Genomic DNA, 23,803 nt, shown 5'->3' with positions numbered 1-23,803 from the left:
ACACCTTCAAATTAATATTGGAAAAAACAAAGTTTATAAATAATTACATTTCAAATCCAATGATTCCATAATATTGGTTATCCTTCTTTCCTCTTGAACTTTCAAAGTATGGTTTCTATTAAAGGGGCTCAAGTCCTCCTTTCTGCGGGAAATTCTCTTCCCTGACATGCCCAAAAGAACAATTCCCCTGGCTGTGTGGTGAAGGAGAGGGAGGGAGATTTGGGTTCTGGTTTGCACTTGATTAAAAGAAAGAGATGGTTGTTTCTCTTATTTCTGAAACAGCTGATCTTGCAGTCACAAGTCTGAAGTTTATTTCAAGGTTCTGAAACTAAGGACTTCAACCTACAACCTGATCCCTCTCCAGGACAGTGAAGGTGAATTTCAGCATCTCCTGTCTGAATCGCTGCCCGGGGAGAGCCCAGTGCTGCGTGCCTCCCAGCTAGACTCCTAAGCCCCAGGCTGGCAGTTGCTATTCCAGCCCTCCTGGGCAGCACTGGGGTCATTGGCAGCCCTCTTCTCCCCACTCTTCCTGGGGCTCAGGGCAGCTGGGTAGAGTCAACCACAGGTGCAATGGACCCCCGGGAGGCAGCTTTTCTGGAAGCCTTCAGTTTGTGGCTTCCAGACCCAGATCACTGGAGGGTGCCTGACCACGCCCCAGCCCTGTCTGGACTCTGGTAGCCCCAAATCCCAGGAGGCTGAAACTGCAGGCCCTCCCTCCTGCCCTGATAAACCCGACTTCGGGAGGGGGTGACGGTACCTGCTCTGCACACACACACACACACACACACACTTCCCTGTTGGCCTGGGCTTCCATGTGGGTTTTCCTTTAGACCAGAGTGAGAGGTGCACAGCTTTGCACACATGTGTGCACACGCACACATTCCTGGCTGCGTTCCTATTAAGTACCCCTCCCCAGTCTTCGGCCACCTCCCTTTGCTCTTGAATGACACCGGAGAGGGCCTGGGGTCTTAAATTGACCACCTGGAAAACACACTAACCTTCACAGACAGCCTAACTGCTCTTTCAAAAATAGAGCTGACAGGTTTCCTCCCTTTAAAAACATTAAGCCAACCGGGGCGCCTGGGTGGCTCAGTTGGTTAAGCGACTGCCTTCGGCTCAGGTCATGATCCTGGAGTCCCGAGATCAAGTCCCGCATCGGGCTCCCTGCTCAGCAAGGAGCCTGCTTCTCCCTCTGACCCTCCCCCCTCTCATGTGCTCTCTCATTCTCTCTCTCTCAAATAAATAAATAAAATCTTAAAAAAAAAAAAAATTAAGCCAACCAATGACACTACATAGTTAAAAGGATAATATTAATAAATGGCATTTCTTTTTTTCTTTCTTTCTTTCTTTCTTTCTTTCTTTCTTTCTTTCTTTCTTTCTTTCTTTCTTTCTTTCTTCCTTCCTTCCCTCCTTCCTTCCTTCCTTCCTTTCTTTGTTTCTTTTTTGTGCTTTTTCTGAAACCAATCTAGAATTTGTATACAAAAATCCTACCCGTTTTTTCTGTGTAGAGATGCCATCACATAGAGTATAATAAGCTACATTTTTTAATTAGGGAAGACTGAGAGGGGTAGCTGATGACCCAAGTTTCAGTGAAGAAAGTGCATGGGCAAGGCACAATGCAGTTTTTCAACCTTTGCTCCTTGGATTTGCTCTCTGCTTCTCCTACCCATCGTTCTGTGGCTTTGGTTGGGTTCCTCCAATGGATGGTACTACAGGCAAACAGAAGACAGAAAGAGAGAGATCTGGGTATTGATTCCCTTGCCTCTTTCTCTGCTAGGGTTGCAGATAAAATACAGGCTGCCCATAAATTCAAACTTCAGAAAAACAACGAAAAAATGTTTAGCATAAATATGTCCCAAATATGGCATGGGACATACTTATACTTTAATAAAATATATATTTTTTGGTTTATCTGACACTGAAATTTAACTGAGATCCCGTACTTTTATTTTCTAAGTCTGGCAACCCTACAAGTCTGCACAGTCGCTGCAGCTCAGTTATGTCCATCAACAGAAGAACACTGCCCCCGTCAGGCTGCGTCTTCCGACACCATCCTCTTTGGATTCTGGCGCCTCCCATCAGGCTCTGCCATTGCTAGTCTGAGGAGCTATGCTATTCCATGTGGGTTTCCCTAAACCCTACCCACATCTTTGCAAACATTCCCTTTGTAGTTAACTCTCCTCTAGTTACTCAGGGGTGGGGTGCGCCCTCCATCCCCTCCCAGGACCATGGCCCGTCTATTCGTCACTAAGGACTTCCAGCCCCACTGTCCCAGGGCTGCTCTTTTAAAATACTCCATTACTCGTTCTGATAATGACGTCTAGCGCAGAGTAGGTGCTGAGCAAATACTCTTTGAGTGAATGTGCAAAAAAAGGCTAGAGTTGATACAGTTTTGCAACATCCCTGTTCTGGTTTTTAAGGTCGGCTTCCCGAAGAGATTACATTCCTACCAACAAGAACAGAAAACAGTCCAGGATGGACTTGAAGGAAGGGTGGAAGGAGGGGAGACCCAAACTACAGGCTAGTAAAGAGGACAGGTGTCGGTATGTAACAGTTAACTACTGTCCCCAAATCTAACAGCATAAACACAGGAAGTGGTTATTCTGCCCACCGGTTCTGGAGGTGGATGGGCTCAGCCAGGCACTTCTTGCACGGAGCTTTCCGTGTGTTGCAGTGAGAGGGTCCTGGGGCTGGAGTCACCTGGGGGACCTTCACTGCTCGTCTGGCTCTGGGGCTGGGAGAGACGGCACCGTCACTGGCTGGTCGGGCATCTCAACAAGCCACTGCTCCACACGGCCAACCCGGGCTTACTCAAGACGTGATGGGTTCAGGGTATCGGGCTTCTCACGCGGCCACAGGCTTCTCCCACAGCAAGCGTTCCCAGAGACAAAAAGTTTGAAGCTGCTGGTTTCTTAAGGTCTGGGCCCAGAAACCCCGTGCACCCCCTCTTCTGTGTGCGGCTCGTCTGAGAAGTCACACCTGCCCTGATGTAAGAGAAGGAGACTTAGAACTCCCTCTCCATGGGCCAAAGACTTCAGAGCCATTTGTAATTCTCTACAAAGTAGGACGAAAAACCAGAAATCATACACAATCACAATGGGCATACAAAGTGATCCAGGAGGATTCGCCAAGTCCATTACAAAGTAAGGCACGTATAAAGAGTGCGGAAGTTTTGTGCTCCTTATTTGGAAAATTACTTACATTCAAATTAATTGTTCACACCCTAAAAAGTTTCCAATTATCTATCTGCTGTGCTTAAACCAGGGCAGCAGATTCAAGTGTCGGAAAGAAAATGTGCTATAAAATGAACGGTACATACTGAACAGTTTTTAAAGAAAAAAGATTGTATCTGGTGCCCTTAGAGGCTGGCTTCACAGCCAGACAACGCGTGTAGGACCCCACACTCAGCACGGCGAGTTACGTTTCGCTTTAATCATTTTTTAACAAGGGGGTCATGTTTTCATTTTCCCCTAGACCCTGATATTGGTGGCCCTGTCCTTCACAAAAAGTGAAAAAGGCAAGGAGGTGTCAATCAGAGAACCACCGGGAATGAGTTTGCTAGGTCTTGTCTTCCAGAGAGCATGGCTGGTGAACAGCATTTGCTCTCACGACTCCTCCAAAAAAGCAAGGATACAGCCACCTGCCCTCTGCCTTAGTGACTCGGCCAGTCTGCTACACCCATTATCACATTTTGAAGTAACTCTTTAAAGGAGCATTCAGAGGCAAATCTGTTCTCAGCTTGCTTAAGTTAATGAAAAGCAGTCACTTCCTGAAAACAAGGAGAAGCCCGCTAAGGAGAGAATAAAAATCGTACATGGAACAAAATAAGCATGCTGTTTCTTGATTGAATGGTCCAAATTAAGCCAAATCGTCACAATAAATTAGTATTGATCAGAAACTCCCACTTGTTACTGATGAAGAATGCTGGAAAAAACCAGTCAGTAGTGTTGAGTGGAATTTACATAAGCTCACAACACGCCCCAGGGCCTTTCCCCAAAGCTACGTTCTAGAATCAGTGGCAAAGAGCTTTCTTGGAAGATGCAGGGCGACTTCTGTCCTCGGGTCTGCAGCAAGATCTGTGGTGGCTGGAAGGATGCCCAGGGAGACCGGTTACAAGGACCTCAAGGCTTCCTCTTCCTGCGACTGGGAGGGCCGGTCCAGCCTGAGAGGGGGTTCAGTTTCTGAAGACAGTTCAGCCCACTATCTACCAAGAACACCCTTTCTCAAGAAGGAACATTAGCATTCCCACATGCCTCTGTAATCACAGACGAACTCACTAATATGAAACCTACAAATTTAAACCATCTTATTGGAGAGCCCAGGCTGAGATTCAAGTCGGTTCTCTCTTCTGAAAAGCTGCTTGCTGTGCAAATGAATTCTATAAGTAAAATTGTGAGTGTTTCACATGCTTAAAAGAGCAAAATGTTTTCAAGCACTTGAGAAATATTATTTCCATACGAATAATTGATTAGCAGAATATGAGATGTTCCTGTGTCCCGATTAAGGCAGGATTCCAAAGAAAAGAAGGATCGCCATTTTCCTGGTCCGAGCTGCTTCTTGGGCTTAAAACGATCTTAAAAGGCAATTCTTTCAACCCAATTTATACCTTCAGGTTTCCGCTAAGGCATATGGGCCTTCTCCATATGATATGAAACAGAATTCTATCTTCAGCTGGTCTAAAGTTATCCAATGTTCAGTTTCACAAAGAAGGAAGGAAGGGGTGGAGGGAGGGAGAGAGGAAGAAGAAGGAAAATATGGATAAGCCCATAAATTAGCATATTGCTTCATTTAAAAAATTAATGTGGCTGTCCCTGTAATGAGTCTGACATCACACATCTTTTCCAGAGGCCGGTTAGCTAAGTGGATGAGGTGACAGTGCTGCTGAGACTCTGGTTTCTGGCTTGGCCAAGATGTAAGCCTGTCAAGCTCATTCTGTTCCATGGGCTCAGACCACAGCCCACCCTCATTGCCAGTTTGCAACAAGACCCCAGGTCCAGAGGCATCTGAGGAGGGGGTGTCCATGGAGACAATCTGGCATGTCTGCTCTGCAGGCCAGACGACCACAACTTTCCTCTTGTGAGTCGTGTGACCTTGGACAAATCACCGACGTCACGAGGAGCTTCGCCCGACATGGCCTCCCGACCCCCCTCCCGAGGCTGCCAGGGAATCAGACAGAAGGTCATGCATGAGGGCATTTTAAGCTATGCAAATGTACACAGATGTAGAGACCGACAGCTAGGAGCAGATACAGATCTCCTCCCCTATTGACGACCCTTCAAGTGTGTTTACTCCGAAGACAGTGGATTCGAAGCACCATTACCTATCCAAAGTATGACCTGCACACAGAAGTCATTGTAATGCTCAAACTGGAGGCCACCCTAAAAATAAAATCACCGGTATAACTAAGATTAACAGTAATAAATTTCCTATTGGCACTAATCCCTAAAATAACCTTCACGCCGGATCGACTCATTTGTTGAACAATATTACCCATTGACCAGGTTTGTGTGCAGAGCCTGGTGGTTGAATGGCCTGGCTTGATCAGCAATTCTAATTTCATTCTTTCTCCCCCTGGATCAATATCAGAAGCAACCTTGTGTGCCCATCCCTTCCTTCTGGAATATAGATCTTCCGAGCGTTGCACGCTGACAGCAAAGAAGAGCATATCCTGCTGTAATATTTGAAAGCTGTGTTCATGTCTTATCACTCTGGTTTTGATTTTTTTTTTTTCTGGTTGTTCTGAGTATGGAAAAAGAAAGAGAGAAAGGGCCAAGAGGCCCCAGATGGAGACCAGAGTCGTTTGATTTTTCGCCTTGAAAGCTTCACGTGTCTGTGGTGTTCACTGCAGCGCTCGCAATATGTCAGCAGGCGAATTCTGGGCTCCCCGCAGCTCGAGGCTTGATTACACCAGCCAGAGACAGATTTAGAGCTTTCTGGCCCAGTAATCGTTGCACACCTGAGAGATTGATAACTCTGGGGAGGTGCTTTTCCCACCGCCAGGTGTGGGCTGTAAACATTCTAGAACGGCGTATTTCCGATCCATGTTGCTGCTCAACATTCTGAATTCTTTCTTTCCCCTTTTCAAAGAGGTTTAGCAGAGGATGGCAAGTTCCCACCTAAACTCCCATTGAGATTTAAGCAGAGTTGGCATATTAGATCTCCGTGTGGAGCAGAGCTTCACAGATCCTGGATTCCAGATGCCTGCACACGCGGGCTGTGACCTTCGCTCTGTCGGCCCTGAACTCTGGTCTCTCCTACCCTGCATTTGAAGCGGAACCAGGTCACCTCCCTGCCTCAGTGGTTGCATGATGTGACACCTCCGTAGCCTTTCTAGAAATTGCATTTCTTCCTTTACCTTCCATCCAAACATCCTGTGCACAAAAACAGGATCAGCCAGGCAGCGTCTCCTGCCAGGTTGATTGACCTTCTCTCTCAGTGGAGAAAGTAAGCGCTCAGTCCCCTTTGTTCCTGGACCCATCCTACTCCCAGTTCATCATCCACCCTCATACTCGAGGCCTCACTCCACACGCCTCTGCAAACCAGGAGAACTGGCAGCTTTGATGTGTCCTAGGCAAACTCTGCCCACGTCCATTTGCAGGTATAAAAGGTCATCATACACCAAAAACACCAAAAGAAAAAGTGTTGCTCTCTACTAAGTGATCTGGAGCTGAGAGGGGGCTGCTTTGGGGGTAAACATCTGAATTTCATTTCTTATTTGCACAATCATGCCCAGATTAATGGTAGTGTCTAAGTCTATCTATAAACACAAATCCTTCTCAATATCTCCACCTACTTGATAGCAGAAAAACCAAATTTCAGTGCGTGCATGTGTGTTTTCTCAAATCCAAAGGAGAGATAAACTTAAATTTCCATGTGTCTGGGTTTTATTCAAAACAAGGAGAGGAGAGCACCCAGGACAACGTTTGATCTTATTCATTGTTAGCAATCATATAATCATATCAAAGCAAACTGAACGTTATGTGATCTTAGCATATCCCCACACCTACTAGAAGTTTCTCAAGCCACCACTTCTTTTCCAAAGAAGGGTCACGCCTACCCAAGCATGGCGCCTGCATTCTTGCTCAGGCACTCACACCTCAAAGAAATTACAACTGCAGTGAGCTCCACAGATGGTACAGAATAGCACCTTCTTTCTGGACGTTTACCCACAGTCTGGATGGGAAGGGATCCTTTTCTTAAATCAGGTGCATCCGTGCCTTCCACCCCCAAAGACAGAGCTTTCCAGAAACAAATATATCACAGCTCACTAAATCAAGAGAAATCCATTCCAGTTTTAGAAATTCAATTTAGCTTGGGTAAGCCTCCAGGCTCTGAAAGTAAGCTCTGCCAGGGGTTTATTATTTGTAGATCTTTCCTTCATGTTGGAGGCCTCCCAGCGGCCACTCTCCTTCCAGTATTTTCCGACTTTCTATGTCAATAAAACCCTTAACTCTTGGAGTCTCTCTGAAGAACAAGTATCAAGATACAGATCAAGACATTGAGGAAAATTACTGTCTTGCAAAAAAAAAAAAAAAAAAAAAAAACCAAACCTTTTGCTTGCGTCCAAACTGGTGATTGGAGGTGAATAATCGAGAGTCAGATGGTTGCGTCTGTATTTATAAACATGTTTAAGTTTAACACAGTAGACGAGTCGTAACTGGAGCTATGAACTATCATTTCACACAAGAAGGGTAACAAATGAAGTTCTTGGCCTAAACTAATCAAACAATGAAGGTACTTTGTCCATATAGGAATAAAAATCTCTGAACTAACAAGAGCCTAATGAATTCATTTTTTAATTAAAAAATAATAATAACCCTAAAATTTCTGAAAAACCTATCTCCATACTGCAGATGTGTTGAAGAACTGGGTTGTGTATCCAGAGGTTGGCATCCCAGAGATTGAGGAAGATTTCAGGGGCATTCTGGATGTGTAGTGGATAAACATCCTATCTCATATCCGTAAACACCACAGCAACAACTCCATCAGTAAAAATAATCTTGGAATACCAAGAATCCAGATTCTTTGTCAGTGGCCCTCTTGAGATAACTTTTAATGTAACAAAACTCCAGCAGAGCCAACAATGTAGATCCCTCTGGAGTTTTCATGTATCTGACACGTGTCTTCTGTGATCTGAATTAGAATTTCGAGGCACTCATAACTCACTGCCATTGTCTTCATTGCTTTAAGTGTTAAATGGAAGCCTAGAGTAAATTTATAATAATTGTAATAAGAACACTTTGACTTGTAGATAACTAATGAAATTTGGGAATGATCATTTCGTGATTAATTGACTACGATCCAACTCTCCTGACATTTTGATGTTCTGTGCTCCACGGTTCCACTCCCATGGGTCCCTGTTCCTTCCACACATGTGGGCAGCTTCATTTGTGCAAACAGGAAATATACATTCAGCTAAAAGATCTCTCGAGACACCTGTGATGACAGAGTAAAATAATTTGAATTTCAGTGGAATGTAATAATAGGTTAAAACAAATTCCCAAATGATAGTCTCGTATTACAAATTTAAGAACAAGGACTGAAGCGACTTAGATATTTAGGAAAATGTCTTTTAGACCAAGTCTTTACCCCAGTCATTGCTGGGTTGTTACTGACTTATGTCTTTGTTCATTTTTTTTTTTTGTCTTTGTTCATTTTTAGAGGCAAAGCACAAACTCAATATTATAATAAAATGTCGTGTACGTATATCACGTGTGAGCAGTTTTGTCTGAAATCAAAGGGCAACATCTTAATAATTTAAATGTAGACAGCACCTTTGTTCTACAAGTATTGAATAATCTCTAATTATAAACAACTCTTTTTCTACTCAGAAGTGAATATCCTCTAATATCTAGAATTATATAAAGGAAAGCTTTCTCCACGGCATCTTGATATTTTCTTTCCATTGATTTCTGTACCTCCAGAAAAGACATATTCGGTTTTCACTAGAAGAGATGGGGTTTGGGCTGAAAGAATGCCATGCCTCAGAATGGCAGAAAGACGTGTCTTCTCCAACAGCTGATACTTGTCTTTGGTGCAAAGCACTGAGGGTGCAGACATGCTTCGGAGGACCAGTGGGATGGAGGCCAGGGTAGAGCCGAGGGGCAGAGGCAGTGAATGCAAGGGGTCTGGTCATTTCTGAGCCACGACTCTGCCTGATCTTCAGAGTCCAGGCTCCTCACGCATGACACGGGAGTCATTCCGGAGTGGCAATGCTCAGAGTGTGGACCAGGTGCCCCGGGGTGCAGCCCTCCTCTGAGGAAGCGCTCAGATCAGAATTCTTTTTTAGAGTACTAGGGTATGACTTGCTTTTTCCAATCGCGCTCTCAGGTCACAGTGGAATTTTCCTGAGCCGACCCGACGTGAGATGCCACGGGATGGAATGCAGAGGCAGCTCGCTGTCTTCTATTAAAGCCAGACATTAAAGAGATTTGCAAAAACATGTAAAACATTGCTATCATTTTGCTAAATAGTTTTTTCCATTTTGGAAAATGTCATTACGTTTCCATTTAAAATGTTACTTACATGAACTTGTCATGGGTTTATCACTTTATTTTTACTGAATTAATTCGTAAACCTTTTTAAAATTTTCTCCCTTTTAATTTCTAATATGGGAACCAACCCCAAGACCCCCTCCTAGGGGTCTTCGAGAATTTTTAAGAATGAAAATAAGCCAGGAGAATAAAGGCATGAGAACTGCCCCAGCAGCAGGTCTCTGAAAGACCTGACTATAAAACCCTGGGATCCTGAGGCTGTGGGGCCCGCAGAAGGCCTCCAGGAAAGAGATGGCTACGAATCCATGAACCAGGGAGACCAGCAAGTTGCTGGGGGGCCCTCTGCCCTCCTCTGTGTGCAGTTCTCATGTTGCCCCTCTCTGCTCTTTGACCTCTGTGCCAACAGCCCACCCCCCACTCACAGAGAAGACAGGAAGGGCCCCCAGCTCCAAATGGACACACTCTACTCATTTGCATGATGACCTTTCACCCTGGGGTCAGCACACTGACCCTGCCTGCAAGGATGGCCCAGAACAGGAGGGTGAGTCAGCAGGCCACAGAGTATGGCACAGGGGAAGATTGCAGTAGCTGAGTCTTGCTCAGGCCCCAGCGCGCAGGCCCAGTGGAGGACCCTGAAGGCACCCAGGGAGTTTTTTGCAGCCAGTCTGGAGAGTGGCATGACGCACGACAGAAGGAGGGGGCGCGGGCACAGATCCTATCCACACGAAACAGGACCAGTTTTCCACAAAGGTGAGTTCATTTCATAATCAACAACAACAAGTAAGAACACCCAGAATCTAACTTCACCAGGAGCATACCACAGTCCTCATTAATATGCGTCTGCCCCCTCACGCCACTAAAGTTGGGGGGCCAGGCTCACACCCAGCTGGGTCTCCTCCCAAGTCCACCCTCTTCCCATCTGCGGTCACAGCCAGCACCCCCTCTCCGAGCCTCAGGCCCCATCCACAAATACGATGACCGCTCCTACAATTCAAGGCCAGCATGGAGACTGCTGCCCAGGATGCACGCACTCTGGCCTCTACCACACGTTCGCGTTCGCTGGCAACTCGCTGCATCCCCTCCCTGATCCAGACCCCCTGGAGCCCGCGCTCTGCTCTGGGGCCTAGGGAGGGCTGAAGCAGACTGTGGAGGCTCCCGTCAGGAGATGAGCACTTCACAGCTTTCAAAGCACTTATCTCATTTGATCTCATTTTATCCTCACAACAACTCCGACGAGTCTCACCAACCCTAATGAAGAAAGCACAGAACTATATTTGCATTGTAATTATCACGTTGCCCAAAATGGGAGTCCTCCTTTGGGAAGGAAACTGTTCCTATCACCGCATTTAACTAGCTTGGTTTTCTTTGTAAAACCAGACCATGGTGCTCACTGTGAATTGCTCAGATCCACTCCAACCCCAAAGCACAAACATGAATAGTAAGCTGGTTTGCATGGAAGACATTACCCACACTTGCCACGGGCAAGAGGTTGCAGAGGTGATACAAGGAAATATCTGGACAACTCATGTCATCTTACCATTTTCGCCAGATGTCTTGTCTTTTCCATTGGTTGCCCCAGCACCTTGTCGCTAAAGGCATAAAAAAAAAACAAAAGGGAAAGAAATTGTTATCAGATATATTCAGGATTATTTTTATCACATCTAGTGTTGCAAATATCTGTTGCATTATATCATGTTCTATGTTACTTGAACTCAGATGGTAAAAACATGGTGCTCATGAGAGACCAAGAAAGGGTCAAGCCCAGAAAGGATCCATTCAAATTGCACAGACTGCCCCCCTCGCCCACATCCAAGGAACACCAGATGGGAAGCTATTGTTGACGGAGGAAAACCTCATTTGAAATATGAGGAAAACAGCCAACTGTGAGAAAATGAGAATTATCACTTTGGTCAATGATGGCCCCTACACAGTTATGTTCTCATTCCAATCACAATGTCGAGATTTAAAAAAAAAAAAAAATTGATCGACTAAAAAAAACATTAGGTTGTAGTCAGAGTTTCTCCTACTGTTGAGTCATCCGTCTGTCATTGTGCAAGCCTACGTTGTGCATTTTCATTTTACCAGGTTGACCAAAAGCATGAAAATTTTATGGTCAGTCTTGGATCATTGGGCAAGATTCTCTGTGAGGTCTAGGGAGCTATGTGAAATGCATTACACATGTCAACATACAAGCATGCTTCCTCAAAGCTTATCCAACTACTATCTTTAAATAACATGATGCTTGGAATGGTTCTAGTCCATGGAGAGAGAAGTATTGTGTCAATCCAATTTTCTGATCGTTATTGAAAATATGCTTCAAGTTGAAAAAGATTGAAGAGATTATGAAGTCTCTAACTTTCCAAATGAGCAAAATGCAACCAGGAAGGGAGTCTGATTTGTCTAAAGTCAGGAACTAGTTGGTGACGCAGTCAAGACTGGAGAAGGGACTTCGGTGCCTAGAGGTTAGAGACTTGCAGGGATTGTCTTGGTTACATAACTATTCAAATAAGATCCTGGGAAGAGAGACAGAGCACTGGACAAGGAGGCAACCTCTATAGGTGACTCTCACTAAGGGGGAAAAGGTGTTCTCAAAATTTATATTTGTGTCCAGGACTCCAGTCTAAAAACAGTATCATAAAAATAATTATCAGCTCCCATTCGTGTTCAATGTTGTAATGAGAAATTCCCAGATCCTTAGTCAACTCTTGATTAACAGTAGATGGATCATCTGGAAAAATCTTGCTTTCCTGTTCTGAGTCATATAAATAAATAGGGTGAATGATAAAGATTCATGTTAACCAATTGACCATCCCTGTGTATGCTTGTTGCTTTTTGCAGAGGATAACTCGAGAGAAGGTGACAAAGCCCAGTGTCCCGGCATCACCAAGCCACCACACACCCCAACCCAGTCACCATGAAGTGCAAATGCCCACCCAATCCAGTCCCATTCTGGGAGGATGAACCAATTCTCTGTGGCAGGAGGTGGAACAAAAGGCCACAAGTTGGAAAGGTTATATAAATGTGGGCCCCGTCTTCATATCTAATTTGGAACGTCTTGAATTTTCAGAACACTAGATCTGCCCGTGTGTTCCCATGGAGAGTGGCTACAGTTCTTAGCCAAACATCAACTGTTCTACAAACTTCATTCAGGTCCCATGTCATGGCATCACCTCAACAATCAACCGGGAGTATACATCATCTTCATTTAAATAAATGACACATTTCTTAAATAGAGTAGATTTGCAAGTAAAATGCCCCTTTCTTCTCGCCCTATTTTGAAGTGCCCTCTTCAACTGCAAGGCTGGTTAAGTTGCACTGAAGGGAATCGGGCCACCACTACGGAGGACCCAGCCAGCTGCATGGCAGCTATAGGAAACTGAACACTTCAGTGTTTAAACCTTCCATCCTTCCCCACATAATCCATAGATGGGCCAGGGGGGTGGGGGGAAGCGAATTTCAGAGAATAAAAGGACAGGGTTGTAGAGCTGAATAAAGTCAAAATTCAATGGAATACAAATGCAAATAAGAGCGCACTCTACCCTCACTGTCTTTAAATACCTTAGACACTGACACCTTTCAAATGTCATGAATACCTCATTCCATAAAAGATCACATTTTAGAAACCCGAGGAAATCCAACATGAAATGTGCACAGGGGAAAAAAAGAGTTCATTTTTTCAGTATTTCTAAGACAGGGGTTTTGTGTCAGGTCTAATGTGATGGAGGCAAAATGAAACTGATAGATGTCACAAGGAGACGGTGTCTCAGATCAGAAAATGATCCTGATGAAAAGGAACTATTCACTAGGAGTATCTCATTTCAGAATTCTCTGAGACCTTGCAGCATTTTTAAGGGGAAGGCTGAGCGCTGTGGGGAACTATCTGAGAGCTTTTCTATTCTGGGGGGTCTACAGTGGTCATCACACATGATTGTTTTATCCCACGATTCTTGCCATCCGCCCTTTGTCATGGCCCTTGGCACAGATGTCCTCATTCAGGTCCTCTCCTGGTCAACTCCATCCTCATGCTAACAACTTCACATTCATCAAATACTCCTGGCTGGGACCCTCCACTACACCTTGTCCCACTTCCGACCCAGCACCTTCTTCCAAGCTTTCCTAAGTGCCTGGAAGAATAACAGTCCCTTCCTTCTTTGGCCTTCTGAAATCAGCATCCCTGCTGCTCAGGCCAGCTCTGTGCCCATCCTCCTCAGGCACAATGGCATTCTCTCTTCCAACATGTCAAGAAAGCGTCCCTGTCATCATTCCCAAGACCTCTTCAAGGGACAGAGGGTCTCGTGTGAGAAAGCTTATTCCACTCAATTTACCTTTAGAATCACAAATACAAAAACTACTCAGCTTATTAGAGCACAGACACATCTTCTTGAAAACTCCCTCTTTCTATATTGTCCTCATTTTGCGATTAGGAAATGCTAACTAGCCCTCTAAGGATGCAACACAAGACATTCTGATTGCAACACTGAAGTAACCTCCTCCAGCATGAGCTGGTGGCAGGCATGCTTGCTGCAGAGTCTGCAGAGAACCAGGGAGGATACGGGAAGAAACGAGGCAGAAACACGGCCGGAGAGGACTGTCCCCATCTCTTAAACACTTGCCAAGCAACTCACATGGTTCTCAGAAGGGAGGCATCCTTCCCTGGTGATGTTAACTAATAAGAAGATAGCATTCCAGAATTTAATAAACTCCCAATTAAAAGGAGCCCAAATAAAGAGTGGGTACATGACAGTTCTTTCTGAAAATCTAGTACATGCCATGTATCCATAAAAAGGCAGGATTGGTATTTCAAGGTAAAAATTTTGAAGTAATTTTTCTGACAGTCCCACTGTACCAAGAGCTACAGGAAAATAACAAAGAATATGTCTTCATTTGGTTTCCCAGAATGCAGAGCCTGAGGCAAATGCCATTTGCACTACAGCTTTGTTAGAGAGGGCGCCTGGAGTGAGGGAGGAAGGAGAGAAGGGGGGCTCATCATCAAGTCGGCTTGACAGCTGCGCCTTATAAGAGAGCGGTGCGACCCAGGGGACCCCAGCAGGAAAAGGTCAGCGAGTAAGCCACCAGCGGCTGTCCCTCACCAGTCCAGTTCTTAATGCTTCTCGGCTGGGCGAGGTCTCACTTCTGGCATCTACCAGGGGACGAGGAGGAAGTGCCAGGGCAGGAGATGCAGAGGTGGAGACACGTGGTGTGGCCAGGAGGTGCATGCTGTCATTTCACACCTGCCTGAAGCCTATGGAGCCCACGGGTCCTCACTGACAGAGTCTGAAGTGACATCTGAAAGGTATCTGACTCAGCATATAAATTTGTCTGGGTGACTCTTTCAACCAAGTTGCAAAATCACAGTTCATATTTGATATGATTCCACTGGTGAAATAGACCACACCTACTTTCTGGTAAATAAGTGGCTTTGGATCCATTTCTTCCTGCATTTTGAGCTTGGCATGGAGATTGAGGTATGGCTGATCACCTGTATGCTACATGTAGGGGTCTACACACATCACCAGCACCTATGTCCTCACAGTGCCAGTTTAAATAGGAAATGAGGTGCTGTCCCAACCCTCACAAACAGACTCAGCAAACACCTGCCTGCATGCTGGCTGCAAAATCCACACTTCCTTTGGTAAACAGGTACAACGTTCAGCTATAAGATGAATAAAGTCTAGGATCTCATGTACAACATGGTACCTACATTGATATTACTGTGTTGTATCACTGAAATCTGCTAAGAGAGTAGAACTTACGTGTTCCCACCAAAAAACAAAGGTAAGTATGTCAGGTGAGAGATGTGGAAATTAACCCAATGGTGGGAATCCTTCACAATGTGCACATATATCAAACCATCACACTGTTCGCTGTAAGTATGTTACAATTTTACTTGTCAATCATACCTCAATAAAGCTTTAAAAAGATAAAAAAATATATTTTAAGGCAATATTTTAGAAAATCAAAAGTACCGTAAAAAGTCATCGTAACGAGATATCAACATTATACACAAAGACAGGATCGACTGGTATTACTGACATTTCCTTTTGCCTCAGGCTCCACGCGGCTCCACCAGGCACTGGTCACACGTTCCCCCAAAGGAAGTAAAAGATTCAAGAAGTTATGTAATTTCAAGGATTTGGAAACTTATTTTAATAAAGTCTTTGGAAACTTCAATTTCCAGCTTTCTCATGGGCCACAACTATAAGTTATGAGTTTGTGCTGTCATTTTGCATGTTCTTATTATATGACTTCCAGAATACTGCAGTGGGGGGGTCTCAGCTTTCATACTTTCCCATCGACACCTGTAAAATCGGGTATGCTCATCATATGTCGTAGACGAAACCAAATTACCAAAACCTCCTTCTGCATCAGTGCAAACTCAGAACACCGGACAAATTACGTCTCCTTGGAAAATCGTTCAGCCAGTACACACTGTTTCATCTTCAGGATGAGACAGAGGTTCCCATTATCAGATATTTACTTTCCATTCCAGAAGTTTGAAGAGAATGGAATGTGAAATGAATTTTAGCAAGTTAAATTTAAGGTCCAAATGACATTCTGAGAACATTTTATGAAGCTATACCCATAGCATTTAAATGGAATATTACTCAGCCATCAAAAAGAATGAAATCTTGCCATTGGCAACAATGTGGATGGAACTAGAGGGTATTATGCTGAGCGAAATAAGTCAGTCATAGAAAGACAAATACCATATGATTTCACTCATATGTGGAATATAAGAAACAAAACAGAGGATCATAGGGGAAGGGAAGGAAAAATAAAATAAGATGAAAATAGAGAGGGAGGCAAACCATAAGAGATGCTCAACTCTAGAAAACAAACTGAGGGTTGCTGGAAGAGAAGGGGTGGGGGGTAGGGGGATGGGGGGATGGGCATTAAGGAGGGCACGTGATATGATATGAGCACTTGGTGTTATATACAACTGATGAATCACTAAACTCTACCTCTGAAACAAACAAATAAATAAATAAATATGTATAAATCTGTACTGTATCTTTATTGGCTTGATATTTAATTTAGTGACATGATTTGACTAGAGGGTCACCACTTCCAAAGTCCCCATAAGCTTGGGAAACAAAGAGCCTTCTCAAGTCAATGTCCCAGGCCATCCCCAGGGTCCCCAGGGTCCCACCTACTCTCTACTCCTTCCCAGGCTCCCCAAGAGACTCCTGCAGTGACAGTTAAACAGGTTGCTCACTGCCCCGGCATCAGCCTCTCACTGCTGCTGCAGAAGGAAAATGCTCCAGTTAAAGGATTTTGGTCTCTCCCAGCCTAAGAAATAAAAGATTCTTTACAAAAACAGATTGTCAAAATTAGGTATATTCACCAATGTGCAAGACCATCTGCAGTGCAGTTTACGGGTTCAGTGTCAGACAGAGGCTTGGACACAGCCTAGGGGAGGGACTCGTTCCTGGACTGTTCACTTTCTCCAGGGAGCCAAGCACTGGGTTGGGCACTGAGGGTCCCCTGGAGAAGGGCACATTCTCTGACTTTGTTTGGCTCACAACCTGGAGGCGCAGACAGGGCATAAACCAATCATCTCTATGAGCTGGGTAAGAGCTTGACCCAAGATGGCTAAGACAGGGGCAGAGGTGAGGGACCAGGGCTCACCAGAGTGAGTGGGAGTCAAGGGGGCTTTTCACATCTTGATCAGTGTGAGTCACAGTGCCCCCACCCCAGCTGTGCATCGCTGGGGACATCCCTTACTGGAGTCTCTGCTCCTGCCTCTGAGAGGGAACGACCTTAACCTCTGGCCCCTTCTGGCCACACGTCAGGACCTGGTAGCAAGTAGGCATGCTCTCCCCCGTCCCTCAGGGACAAAGTATTCCAGAGACGGTGTTACTCGGTGATCCCAACTGGATGGCATGTCCACAACAAAAGAAGGGAAAGTACTGTTTCAAGGCATTTTGGGGTTTTTTTAAAGCACCTTGCTCTCTGTTTCCAACATCTGGCCTCTCTTGGAGTCTGTCTACCAAGTAGTTGTGGAGATTTGGCAAAAGATGGAAAGAAAAATCCATCTCATTCCCATGGTGGCTTGGAAGCTCTTGTTAGCAAGTGCTACTTAACGCCGTCTATCCCCTGGTGATGCATTTTCGGGTAAGTAATTTTTCTCCTCGATGCTGTCTTCCTTTTGTGCTGTTGTTGATATTCATACTTCCAATGGTTTCAGGGTTTCTAGCTAGCCTGAAATGGTAGCATCGTGACGAGCAGTTTCTCAGATGGGTCCTAAATAAGAGGAAAAGCACGAATCTTCCTGTCTGTGGTGCGGGCCGTGCTCAGGGACCACAACATTTGGAATATTGCAGATTCTTCCCAGAATCGATGCCTTGCACACAGGAGACGTCAAGACGGGGATTGTCCCCGAAGATCTCAGTTCACCCTTCCCAGCACTTTTTCTGTGTTTTCTTTTGCTCACCGTGTTTATAAAGAAACAAAAATGTGTGTTTCTATGGTATTACATTTAACATTTTATCGACAGAGTTTCACCAGTCTCTTGAATGAAATACCAGACTTTAAATGAACAGTGGAGCAAAACCATGGTCACGGCGGTGAAGTGGGGTGAGCGGCTGGGTTAGCCAGCAGGTAGTTGATGATTGCTTGGGGCCACCACGATCATTGAACAGGTGGCTTCTCAGGATCATCAAAGGCACATCGTTAAAAGCCTCTTCCAAATCAAAGCCCCTGAATTTGTCTGAAGAGCAGAAGAGACTTTCATGCCAACGTTATGTGATAAAGACAGAATAGATTTAATTTCTTGCCACTGATACTTTTAATCACCTATAATTTCCCATTCTGAAAATGGAGCATTAAAACTCCACTAATTCAATCCCTAAAGGTGTAGAAACTAATGTCAAAAGAGAACTACAGCTGGAAGGGTTTTAAAAAAAAATAGTTGGTTAAAAGAAAAAGTGATGGGATCTTCACAGACAAGGGCACCGATCTCTGTACTTCCTCACTCTTCTCCCTGTGCTCGCTCTCACTGCAGAAAGACCCACAGGCCGAAATTCCACCCCAGATGCTATATTCTGCCCCTAGCATCTTTATCCTGACCTTCATGGTAATAGAAATAATTAGCATTGCTGTGGTTTAGGCAGACTGCTTACAAAAGGACCTTCATTTTTAGGGATCCGTGCATGGTTTGTCTTACTGAAATTCACTTTATACTTTTCCTACAGCCATATCTTAATTTTTTTAAAGATTATTATTTATTCATTTGAAAGAGAGAGAGCATGAGCTAGGAGAGTAGCAGAAGGAGAGGGAGAAGCAGACTCCCTCCCCACTGAACAGGGATCCCGATGTGGGGCTCGATCCCAGGACCCCAAGATCATGACCTGAGCCGAAGGCAGACGCTTAACCATCTGAGCCACCCAGGCATCCCTATACCCATATTTTTAAAACCTTTCCTGTGCCAATTTTCTTTTTTAAATAACACTGTTTTTCCATTTATACAACTAGGATATGGTCATTATGAAAATTTCAGAAAATAAATGTACAAGGAGGAAAGCATAAAACTACATATAATTCAACTTAATCAGGGTTAAATTTTGTTAATAGTTCATGAAATATTCCAGAATGTTTCCTTCCCATTTTTTTCTGTGTGAACGTGCATAAATAGAGTCTCCATTTTATAAAAATGGCCACATGCCACACATACAATTTCATAACTGGAATATGCTGGAACTTTAAGAACACTTTAATGGCGTCTGTGTGGATCCTCTAATTTTGTGGATTTGCTTTGTATCTTGTGAGTTCAAAACAGGATGAGTTCATATGCTATTAAGTTCATTTACAGTGCATACCTCTAAATTTTCAAATTCACGTATCTCAAATAGGCCGATACAATCACCTTGCTTTGTTTATTCAACTCAGCTCAAAAAGGAGTCACGATAAGACATGGGTTGCTGTCAGTTCTCCTCAGGGAGGCACACAAAGAAATTTATGGGGTGGTAGAAGAGTCTTTGTCTCAATGATAAGACAGCAATTGTGTCAAAACTCATCAACTATAAACTGAACAAGGTAGCTTTTACTATATGCAAATTATACCTTTATAAATACAACCCAAAAGGAAAGAAAGAAAGACAAAAGAAGAGTCCTGGAATCAGGGGCGCCTGGGTGGCTCGGTCAGTTAAGCGTCTGCCTTCAGCTCAGGTCATGATCTCAGGCTCCTGAGATCGAGGCCCACGTCAGGCTCCCTGCTCAGCGGGGAGCCTGCTTCTCCCTCTGCCTCTGCCTCCCCCCACCCCCGCTCAAGCTCTCTATCTCTCAAATGAATAAATAAAATCTTAAAAAAAAAAAAAAAAGAAAGAAAGAAAAGTCCTAGAATCAGACTGTCCAGACTCTCCCAGTCCTGCCCCTTAGCCGCTGTGTGACCCTGTGCGGGTCACTTGGCTTCTCTGGGCCTGTTTCTGCTCCCACAAAGCCAGGACAACGGTACCCCTCCTTCATCGGGCTGTGAGAATGACGCATGTTGAAAATGGTCTCAGTGCACAAGCCTGGTCCCTGAAAGGAATCGGATGGCAAAGGAATGGGAAACCAGGCTTCAAAAGAGGCCTGCCTCTCGCTTTTCCGTTGCATTCCATTTGCAGTAGGTTAAGGTACTGAAAGCACATTGGTCTCAGCAGTTTGGGGACCAGGAGGAACCCCGGCTGTCACATGTGGCCAAATGACCCTGAACCAGTGATTTCACTCCTCGGAGCTTGGCTTCTTCATCTGCTCAGTTTCCTCTCCACAAAGGATTAAAATAAATTAAATCAAATCAAACCAAATTACATTACATTAAATTAAATTCAACCTGTAGCTCACATAGCTATTATGAGAATGTAAAGAGAGAATACTGGGATTTGTGATGGTTTTTTCACAAACTAGGTAGTCTCTACCTGTTAGTTGTTATTAATTTCAGGTGGGCCTCTAATCCCAGTGTGGATGTGTTTTCTGTGTTGATACAAATGATAGCTTGTATTTTTCTCCAGAAAGAGAAGACATGGGAAGAGGGTAGAATGGTGACCAATGGAAGAGGCGGGAAGGAAGCGGGGAGACAGGAGTGGCCCTGGGGCCTCGTGTGTGCAGCGAATCCATCTGCAGAGACCCGCACGGCTGAGGTGGAGAAGGAAGCGTCAGCCAATACACAGCCCCTCCCCGACCCCAGCAAGAGCAGAACGAGCCTGCCCTGAGCAGTCCTGGGAAGCCCCATGGATCTGCAAGGAGCCAGAACGATCCATGAACGTGAACATCATCATCCACCTTCCACATCTGAGCTGCACCCAAAGAAATGCTTTTCCGTCTGCCCCACTTCCTTCTTTGCCCTCCTAACGCTGTGGCGGTTCCTTAGAATATCCTCAGAACAGAGGTTGTCGGTGTAGAGAGCAGATGCTTTCTCCAACAGCTGCTGTGACCCAACAAAAGGCTCTCAAAGACACACGCGCCCCAACGCATACTATTTCTCATAGTCTACACCGAAGATACCAGAGCCACACACAGCAGAAAAGGACAGCAGACTCGCCCTGTTTCCTATCCCGGGAGCTACAGCCAGTCAGTCCAAAGCCACGAGAAAGAAAAGAGGTGGAAAAGCGTCAATAAAAGATAAATGTAAAGGCAGACACTGAGATGAGCCTTTAAACGAACTCATTAAAGGACAAATCGACCTTGTACAGATGATGAGGGGAGAAAACCAAGAGGCATGGCCTGTTTTCCGAACGAAATGAGACCCGTATGTATCACTGTGAAAGCACCAAGCCTGCCCGTCCCTCTTCTAGTCATGTTATTTTTAGGGCACTTCTATATTTCAAAGGCCAGAGAAGCTGATGTGAGGCCAGAAAGTCCACGTTCCCCCAGATTACAGAGACCCCAGAGAAAGACCTCTTCGCTTGCTTTCAGCAGTAAACACCGGCATTTTATTGCTCCATCCCTTCCCCAGGATGGAGAGTAAAACACAGTGCTGGGTGTAATCAAGTGAAGGCCGAAGACCACAGAATGAAAACGCCCTCATAGCCGGGAGAATCTTGCCCTGCCAGGCCCTAAACAGCCACCCATCCCAGGCCCTGAATGGTCACTCGCCACGGCCAACATGACCCCACCATGGCTGAGCCCATCATGATCTACGGCGGCACTCAACTTCCTCATCACGTGAACAAAACAGTGTACAGGAGAGGGAAGAACCTCAGCCAAATCCGCTGTTAACCAAGAGAAGCCACATTTAGGGCTGAGTGAAAGATCATGCTTCCAAGTTTGGCAAAGCCTTCCCTACTTTGCCCCAAAGCATCAGGCTCCGTGTCGGCAAAGCAGCAGTGGAAGGTTCTGTAGCGACAATCCTATGAAGTGGATAGGACAATGATGCCCATTTGATGGACACAAAATTTGAGACCCTGACGGAGAGATGTAGTGACTTGCCCAAGAATTACAGCTGCTAATCTGGAATGGATGGAGTTTGAACCTAGGCAGAGTGGTTTGGACGTCTGCACACCTGCCGTTTCATCTTGCCTGTCTAGACGGGGTGATATTGGCTTGGAAGATGGAAGATCTGACTTTGATGACCCCTCTGCGATCAACAGCACAGATATTTTATTCTTCGACCCACCTGGTGGCAGGGTGGGGATCATGCTTCCTGACCCTCCTTCTTTCTCCTCCTTAGTGTGGAAATCCACCACGTCACCCAAAATTCTGTGTTTGAAAATGCACCAACAGTTTCAGGGGAAAGATGGGGTGAACACACTTCACGAGATTGCCAGGGAGCCCAGTAACCACTGTGCAGTGTTCAGCCCATTCGGACCCCACCTGCAGATGTGCTTACCCTGCTGGTGAGAACGGGGCTCGGGGACTGTGCAGACAGCTCTTACTCCGTAATTCCCTCTGTCCGGGCGTCCTGATTTATTTTTTCACACAATTGAACTAGTTTCATGGACGCTATGTGCACCCCTCCTAAGGAAGCTGAAGCTCCGGTCTTGTGTGCGGACTCCTTGTGATAAAGCTCAGATGGTAACCTGGCACGGTGTGCTACTCGGTGTGCCTCTCCCCGAGGGGGTGTTCCGAGGCTGCAGAAGCTGGAAACTTTCTTTTTTGGTAATCAAGAAGCAGCCAGTTTTTCTCCCCCAGTCAACTAAAACAAAAATAGCTTCAGAACACGTAGAAGTCTGAGGTTGTGTACTTCTCAACAGCTGAATTAAGACAGATTAGAAGACCAGATGAAGCTGCATGGGCCATCTGATCAGCTACACCCCGGGGAGGTGAAAATTCTAGCTATCTCCCCACTGGAAACAAAATGCATGCATACCCAGCACCAGCACCACCTGCCAGCTCAGTCTCATGCTCTGCCTCCTTCATGGTGGATAGTCGCTCCCTATCTTATTTTCAAGTCCCTCCAAAATCCAGAGCCATGTAATCTGCTGGAGAACATACCCAGCTGCAACTTAGGTCAAGGTCGCCTTCCTGGGTCAGGGCTGATCCGAATGGCTGATACTCCAGCCACCGCATGGCTTTGTATCTGCACATCCTGACTGGGGCTCCTGGTCTGATGAGGACCCTTTACTTCCCAAGCACAAAATGTCTCTTTAATTGAACAAGCCTCATACACCTGCTCTCAGCGTCCCTTCCCTTCCGGGAAAGTAAGACGTGAGTGTAGGAGGTACCTCGGAGCGAGCAGGCTGCCTGCCATGTTCATCTGATTAACAGTCAACACTCCGTAAAGTCGTTTTGAATCGGAGTGCAGGGAATTTTCCACCTTGGGGTCACAGTTTAGCATCTATATAGTCTTTAAAAAAATGTATGCTTTTCAGAGTCCATCGTCTCTCATGGTTCGTCTACCCCTCCCGATTTCCCCCGCTTCATTCTTCCCCTCTGAAAAACAAACTGAGGGTTGCTAGAGTGGAAGGTGGGGTGGGAGGGATGGGGTGACTGGGTGATAGACACTGGGGAGGGTATGTGCTCTGGTAAGCGCTGTGAATTGTGCAAGACTGTTGAATCTCAGATCTGTGCCTCTGAAACAAATAATGCAATATATGTTAAAAAAAAAAAAGAAGCAGCTAGCAGGAGGGGAAGAATGAAAGGGGGGAAATCAGAGGGGGAGACGAACCATGAGAGACTATGGACTCTGAAAAACAAACTGAGGGTTCTAGAGGGGAGGGGGGTGGGAGGATGGGTTAGCCTGGTGGTGAGTATTGAGGAGGGCACGTTCTGCATGGAGCACTGGGTGTTATGCACAAACAATGAATCATGGAACACTCCATCAAAAACTAATGATGTAATGTAGGGGATTAACATAAGAATAAAAATAATAATAATAATAATAATAATAATAA

General features: G+C 45.3%; 1 protein-coding gene across 1 annotated transcript in view; it reads right to left on the bottom strand.

The window, feature by feature from the left end:
• The window catches only part of PCP4 (Purkinje cell protein 4), a 51,893-nt gene that overhangs the window by 16,946 nt on the left and 11,144 nt on the right, over nt 1-23,803 (bottom strand). Inside the window, exon 2 of the mRNA XM_035028844.1 lies at nt 11,032-11,083. Within this exon, the coding sequence (XP_034884735.1) occupies nt 11,032-11,083 (52 nt within the window). The remainder of the gene's footprint in view (nt 1-11,031; nt 11,084-23,803) is intronic.

The sequence above is a fragment of the Mirounga leonina genome, unplaced genomic scaffold (assembly GCF_011800145.1).
Source record: "Mirounga leonina isolate KUSES-001 unplaced genomic scaffold, KU_Mleo_1.0 Mir_205, whole genome shotgun sequence".
In the NCBI taxonomy this organism is placed as follows: domain Eukaryota; kingdom Metazoa; phylum Chordata; class Mammalia; order Carnivora; family Phocidae; genus Mirounga; species Mirounga leonina.
The sequence above is the reverse complement of the archived record's forward strand: the minus strand, read 5'-3'. Positions and strand labels throughout refer to the sequence as shown.